Below are 7,854 nucleotides of genomic sequence, written 5' to 3' on the forward strand. Positions count from 1 at the left end.
AGCTTTCGTGAGCTACAGCTCACTTCATCCGATCACTTCATCTGTAGCTCACGAAAGTTTATGCTCAAATAAATTGGTTAGTCTCTAAGGTGCCACAAGTACTCCTTTTCTTTTAGGGACAACACAGACAGCTGTCCTTGGGACGTAAGGAAAGTTCACTGTCAGCTCCTCACATGTCCAAGGCCTCCTGCCCAGTTCGTGGCTGCACTGCAGTGATACCGAGGGACAGACACTTGCTCTGGCAGTGGCCACATGCCCGTACGGTTTTGGTGGCAGGACCCTTCTCTCCAGCATCTTCCTTCTCATCAAATTCACATTCCATTTTCCGAGTCCAGCCTTCAAGGTCCTCTTGTCTGGTGACGTCCCCCAACAACTCATTTAGTTCTGCTGTTACTTGGGGCACAGCCAGCATCCACTGTTCTGCCCTGGCTCCCCTTTGGCGCCGCTGGTCTGTGCCGATCCAGCTCCCGGTTCTGGTCGGCTCCAGCTGCAGGTCCCCACTCTGCCTCATCACTGCTGTCCTGCCTCCACCCCAGCTCTGACTCGTCTGTCTTAGTGCTGCTTCCCTGGCTTCAGCCCAGATCTGCCTCCTGGGCTGCTTCTCTGGCCCTTGTGTTTCTTGTTGCTGCAGCTCTGCCTCCAGCTCACATTGAGGTACTGCTGAGATTTACCAGATTTCTACTGTATTAATAATCCCAAAGGACATAAAAACTAACCCAAACCTAGCCCCATTTATTTCTTCAAACAAAGATGGTGGTTGTTTTTTTTTATTAACACATTTGTATATACATCAAATAACAAATGAAAGCTTCCGTTCGATACCTAGTACAGATTTTAAAAGAAAGCTACAATCCAGGCAGGAGTTCGTCCACATTCATGGAAGAGCCACCTTGCATCAGAAAGTTGAAGTATCTTCTGGTATTCTGGGAGTTATGGAAAGGCCGAATGATGGCGTGTGGGGTTGGGGTCTGATGGGTGACAAAGAAAATGGTCAGGTGATGGTCAGAGAGAGGGAACTCAGCAACGGAGAGAGCAGTGGTTGGTGATGGAGTGAGAAGACAATAGGTGTGAGGAACTTGTCAGACTGTGAACTTGCACAGTGTTGAGCTTAGCCAAACTGGGACAGGGTACCCTTGATTAATGAGGAGATCTCCTTTCCCCCCTTGTCACACAGGTTTCAAAGCAGTGGCCCCGCAGCAATTAACTTCTGCAGGTGTATTTGCCAACTTTGTCACGAAGCTCTTTGGTTTTGACCCCATAAATGATAGGGTTGAGCATGGGAGGAACAAGAAGATAGAGGTTGTTTAAGATGATGTGAATGTGGGGAGCAATGCCCTTACCAAACCGGTGTGTCAGGTTGGAGAAGAGACCAGGAAGATAATACATCAGCATCACAAAGATGTGGGCTATGCAAGTGTTGAAGGCTTTTTGGTGGGCTTTCTTGGAGGAGATTCCGAGGACGGCCCTGATGATTAGACCATAGGACAGGGCAATGAGTGTCAGGTCTAACCCGATGACTAGAAACGTTATCACCAAGCCATACATCTTGTTGACTGTGATGTCCCCACATGACATCTTTGCCACAGCCATGTGCTCACAGTACGTGTTGGGGATAATGCGCTTTGCACAGAATGGCAGTCTGCTCAGGAGCAGGGGCATGGGCAGAGTGAAGAGAACAGCTTTTATCAAACCCACTAACCCTAGCTTTGCTATTTGTGCGTTGGTGAGTATTGTGGAGTATCTCAGAGGGCTACATATGGCAACATAGCGATCAAAGGCCATTATTACGAGGATGGCTGACTGCATAATAGAAACTGTGTGAAGGAAGAACATCTGGGTGAGGCAGCCACCCACAGTAATGCCATTCAAACTGAACCAAAATAAGCACAGTGCCTTAGGCACGACAAAGGTAGACATGGCAATGTCTGTGAGCGCCAGCATGCAGATCAGCAGGTACATTGGCTTGTGCAAGGTCTGCTCTTTGCCTACAACAAACAGAAGCATGAAATTTCCCAGAAGGCCGATTATGTAGGATATAGAGAAAGGGATGGAAATCCATTCATGGGCAGACTCCAGGCCAGAGATGCCTGTTAGGATGAAAGTTCGAGGGTCAGAGGGGGTGAGGTTGACACCTGCCATGAGTTGTTCGATGGGTCTAACGGGCTCAGAAATACTCAAGGCATCTGTGAAGGGAGAGAAGCATAGAGAGGTGGGTTACATGCTTTATAGGAAATAGAACAGTAAATATTTTATAGTTATTACACATCTAGAAAGCTAATTGAGCCAGGTGAATGGGCAGCATGATGGCACATGAACTTTGATGTCAATAACTGCAATGTGTGTTTCCACTGGAGGGAAAAAGTTGAACTTCTCAAACATGTAAAAATGTTCTAATTTAACTGTATGAACTCAGGACAGGGATCTGGGTGTCATGGTACACAGCTCTGTGAAAGCATGGACAAAAACTGAGCAAAACATTGGGATCCAGGAGGAGGAGGATGGGAAATCCTAAAGGAAATACAATGCCTTGGAAAAAGTCAGCAATGTCTCACCCTCCTATGGACTCCTCTGTGTAGTACTGGGCACCCTTCTCACACAGGATATTGCAGATCTAGAGAGGTTCATGCAAGGTCAGTGATCTATGATCTGGTGAAAATGTCATGCAAAGAGTGACTGAAAAGAGTGGGATTGTTACCTTAGAAAGGAGATGAATAGCAGAGGACATGAAAAAATCTTTAAAATACTGACTGGTGTTAAGGAAAAGTTAGCACATGTGACTCCATTTTGGTTTGGGGCCCACCATTTGTTTAAATGCCAGCACATCATACACCAGGAGGAGTGATCCTTAGATACTGAATCCCTGTGAAAATCCTCCTCCTTGTCTCCAGCCTGCCTTGATTCCCAGTATCTGGTTTTTGTCAGTCTCTAACTCCCTGTCTCTTGGCCTTGATGTGAGGCCTCCCATCCTGATAATAAAAGTTACTGATGCATGGCTTTAGGACCATGCTGTGTAATTAACATACTGGTATAGCATGAGGAATGCACCAAGCAGGGATAGGTGGTAGATAAGAAAAGGGTTTGTTTATTGGCTAAGGTTTCCGATGCACGAGGGCAACATGCTTTGCTAAAAGGTATATAACCTTTGTATAATTTGCATTCAGGGTCCCCTCCTGGCTAGCAGGGGGGCACCACGCTCGAGCGTAATAAACTTAGTGTCTTTTGGGAACTCTGCAGTTGTGGACTTTATTTCTGTGCCTCAGCCTAGATTCGAACTGTGCGTGACCTATCAGGTATAATTCGCAGCATTGGTGTGCGTGTCCTATCAGGTATAATTCGTAGCACTTGCGTGCGTGTCCTACCAGGTGTAATTCGTAGCACTTGCGTGCGTGTCCTACCAGGTATAATTCGCAGCAGTTGTGTGCGTGTCCTACAAGGTGTAATTCGCAGCAGTTGTGTGCGTGTCCTACAAGGTGTAATTCGTAACACTGGTGGAAAGATAGTTCAGTCCATGAGGTCAGCTAGAGACAGGAAGGTTTTGGACATCTACATAAAAAGTGAGATTATCTGCTCACAACAGTTACAGCTAAATAAATATTTTGAAAAGTCAATATGTCCACGTATTTCAGGACTCAAGCTAATCTCTAACTCTTATTCATTTGGGTGACACCCTCATGAGGGTCAAGTCACACATCTATTGGTGGGTTTTTTACACCTTCTTCTGCAGCACCTGGACAGGTCTGATATACAATGCATTTCCTATGTTGGAAAGAAACCAAGTTTCTCCAATGGAAGCAGACATTATCATGCTGGGCTATGACTTTGTGCTCAGCAGACTGGGCATGAAGAGCAAAAGGTTCTTGGTATTTAAGAATACAGGGCTGCACCTCTGTTACTTCCTTTGTTCTTTCTTGAGAGACACTTTCTTGCAGGAACCCGGCTTTGTCTGACAAGTGTGAACACAGACACATGCCAGCAACTCAGCTGCTCACCATGCTCATGCCTGAATATCGATGAAATTTGGAGATGATATAAAAATAAAAATAATGATTTGACCCCATAAAATCTCCACACTGAGGAATGAATTAACAACTCTTAACATTAATGACTTACAGAGTTGGCTAGAAATGGTCCCAGAGCATCTGGGGTTTAATGTTCATCTCCCAGTGGCCCACTGTTTCAGGCTGCCACCATTGGCTACTGCATGTAGCAGCTGTATTTATCTAGGCCGTCACATGTCCCAGAGTTCCTGCTCTCGTTATATAATGTTCATAGTCCTCAGTTTCTGAGTTCTTCCTGTGTAGCAACCCTGGAAGCGCCACGCAGTGTGTATGGTTTTAACAAGAGAAGCTTGCACAGGTGTCTTTACATTTGCCGCTCATGTGTGAGATTTCTCACCGGTGAGACACAGTCACTAATTACTCCCCAACCAAGGGAGCAGGTGTGATGGGAGGCACCTCACACCCTGCATAGGAAGAGCTGTGGGGAGAGTGGGATGGCTCGGAGGTTGTGGGAGCCAAGCATGACTGAGCAGCATGGAGGAGATACTGGTGACCAGCGTGCTTTTGGAATCGGGGCAGCCTGGGATGGGGAAAGAAAGTTCAGACAAAGGAGTCAGAGTGTGTTGAGATATTTAAGCAGCTGAGAAGCCAAGTATGACAGGTTCTTTCTGGGGTGACACCTAGAACTGGAGAACCACCGAGCCCAATGACTCACCAGCCTGGACTCCCTCTCTCATTGTGCTTCTGGGACAAGGTGCAGACCAACTCCTGGTCCTGCACCTCCACCAGCATTCACACCGGCAGGGACACACCCAGCTGCAATTACATGCAGGCTCTCTGACCAGCCACTGCATGAACCAATAATAAAGAGGATACGGCCAAAACAACCATCAGCTCCCTAGCCTACAACCCCAAACTTGTACTTTCCTGCCCTGGTCCAAACTCCATCCAGTATGAATTTGTTACCTGGTTCACCCCTCCCTCAATATGGAGAGGAGAGTGCATACTTCTGGTAACCAAGCTGAGATGTTTCCCCCAGACACTTCACTTAATGGCATAAATTTGGTTCTCACACCAGTTTGTGGTAAAAAGTAGAGACATCCCAAGATGGAGTCCAGAGTTATGTGGCCTGATCACATGCTCTTGTAGATACAAAACCTCCATTACTTAATGACTGTCTGGAACATTCCCAGAAAGGCTCACAGGGTTGGAGATACGTTTTCCTGAGGCCTACTGTTTTCCCGAATGCCTTGTTGTCCTGAATAGGCCCTTCCCAACCAGCTAACTAGAATGAAATAATATTGCCTAGTAGGCTGTCCTCAGGTCAAACTACATTTTAAATACGGATAGGTAGTCAGTGTTCATAACTTCTGTCATCAATATAAAGGTAAGGGTGACCACCTTTCTGTGTACAGTGCTATAAAATCCCACCTGGCCAGAGGCAAAGTCCTTTTACCAGTAAAGGGTTAAGAAGCTCAGGTAACCTGGCTGGCACCTGACCCAAAATGACCAATGAGGGGACAAGTTAACTTTCAAATCTGGAGGGGGGGAAAGGCTTTTGTCTGTCTGTGTGAAACCTTTGCCGAGAACAGATCAAGGATGCAAGCCCTCCAACACCTGTAAAGTTAGTAAGTAATCTAGCTAGAAAGTGCATTAGGTTTTCTTTGTTTTGGCTTGTAAATTCACTGTGCTGAAGGAAATGTGGATTCCTGTTTTTGTTTCTTTTTGTAACTTAGGGTTTTGCCTAGAGGGATTCTCTATGGTTTGAATCTGACTGCCTGTGAGATTATCTTCCCTTCTGATCTTACAGAGTTGTTCTCGTATCTCTTTTTTTCTTCTAATAAAGTTCTGTTTTTAAAAATCTAAGGCTGGTTTGTGCTCATCTTGTTTATTCTCAAGCCTCCCCAGGAAAGGGGGTGTAAGGGCTTGGGGGGATATTTTGTGGGAAGACGTCTCCAAGTGGTCTCTTCCCTGATTCTTTGTTTAATCGCTTGGTATTGGCAGCGTACCAGGTTTTAACCTAAGCTGGTAGAAATAAGCTTAGGGGGTCTTTCATGCTGGTCCCCACATCTGTATCCTCGAGTTCAGAGTGGGGAAGGAACCCTGACAACTTCAGATACAAAAATGATACCTGCATAGAAATATGATAATCATATTCATAAAAATCATAACTTTTCCAATCACATCTTACATGACCCATCTTGCGTAAAATATATCATAATTATGCTATAATCATACCATAATAATATCACTTCTAAAAGTCGGGGGTGCAGTGTTATACAGAGATCAATGGCTCTTTCCACAGGTGAAATACCTGAAGTTACATAACAAAAATTACAACAATTGGAAACAAACTGATTAAAGGTTGTGACACCCACACTGCAATTCTGTGGCGTGCTAGGGCAAAGAGACCCTGAGACCTCCTAAACAAACTCAGGGCCAGGAAAGGTCCCAGCACTGGCTGTGTACTCAAAATCGCAATAGTACAGGCGACTCTACACTCTCAACACGAAGCACTCCCTGCTTGACCATGTACATCCTGTTCTCTGCCCCACATCTCCCAGTGCTGGCCACTTGTCGATGTAGGTTCCCCACCCCCACAACTTCCAGACCTGCCACACTGTGAGACCCCTCACCCAGGACCAAAAGAAGGTGCCAGACCCCACAGCAACAGCTCACAGAAATATCTCCTCCAACTAGGTTAAATTCAGTGGCTGCCTGCCCAGGGAAAAGGGGGAGATCAGCCTGAACTGCCTTTCTGGGGGCCAAGGGCACCCCAGCAGCAGCTCAGCCTGTGCAGGGAAGGAGAGAGGGACGGACCTGGTGGGAGGGAGAGAGGACGTGGAGACTAAAAGGAGCCAGCATGAGTGACTCTGCCTCAAAGAACACAAAGCTTTAACGTATTGCAGCCTGCTAGAAAACCAGACACCCCTTCCTGAGGCGGCTTCTCTGTGTTGGCAATTGTGCACAGTGTGAGGAGGCTGTAAAGGGATTGCTCACGAGAGGCGGGATGGTCCGGATGCGGGATGGTGTCATGACAATCTGCTACAGTGTTGCCAACAATATGTTACAGTCTGAGATACCCTCCTGCCCCAGGAGTCCTCCTTACCCCTCTTTGGTCTGTGCATTAGGCAGGATTTGCATTGGATTTCAGGACTCCGCGTCACTGTGATCTGGATATTGCATTTCCTGCTGGCCCACCCCCCCACACAATGTGCGTTCCTGGACCTCCCCAGGTGATATTTCCATGACTGCCTCACAGCCAGAGACATGCTTAAATTATTACTGTATTTTTGGGCATCTCATTCTCTGCTGAATCGGAGACGCGATGGCAGAGAGAGAGCAAATCTGTCTCTCCATAGAAAAAACTGTTATCCTAATTGCTTTGAACCTCTAAGCCTGTGAGTTTGAGATTTCAACAACTCTTCTCTCCTGTCAGTTCTTTTTTGCTCCAGATGAGCTCACCCATCCTTAGTAGCCATGAGACCACTCCAGCTGAAGTCACTGGAGTCTCATGGTTGGAGTAAATCAGGCCATTTAATTTTGTCCCTACATGTTGATTTAGGGTGAACTCCTGGGCATGTTTTGAGTTTTGCCATTGGGACCAGATTCACCCTTAGTGTTTAACTTTCAGCTCTCACCTGTAAAAATCACGGTTCCGGGTCCTGCTACAGATAATGCTGAGTCTGAGGTAAAGACCCAGTTTATGTCCCGTTCTGAGACCGGGTATGAAAGATGGGGATTCCAAAGCACGTGAGCCCTGATTTTGCTCTCTGGAGTGGCCACTCAAGGCAGAATGGGAGAGCAGAATCTGACCACTTTGCAACCCATTCTTGTTGTGAACCCTCTGGTAACA

The 7,854-nt window shown here is 46.5% G+C and overlaps 1 protein-coding gene across 1 annotated transcript; it reads right to left on the minus strand.

Moving 5' to 3' along the window:
• Nucleotides 1-1,200: 1,200 nt before the first annotated feature.
• On the minus strand, nucleotides 1,201-2,139 carry LOC141975136 (olfactory receptor 52D1-like). Its single transcript, XM_074935361.1, has one exon. It carries the CDS (start codon nucleotides 2,137-2,139, stop codon nucleotides 1,201-1,203), a length of 939 nt encoding a protein of 312 aa, XP_074791462.1.
• Between the last annotated feature and the right edge of the window lie 5,715 nt (nucleotides 2,140-7,854).

The sequence above is a fragment of the Natator depressus genome, chromosome 1, assembly GCF_965152275.1.
Source record: "Natator depressus isolate rNatDep1 chromosome 1, rNatDep2.hap1, whole genome shotgun sequence".
NCBI lineage: Eukaryota > Metazoa > Chordata > Testudines > Cheloniidae > Natator > Natator depressus.

What these genes read in the sequence shown, in the direction of transcription:
- LOC141975136 (XM_074935361.1), bottom strand. Translation starts at nt 2,139, where the DNA reads ATGGCAGGTGTCAACCTCACCCCCTCTGACCCTCGAACTTTCATCCTA.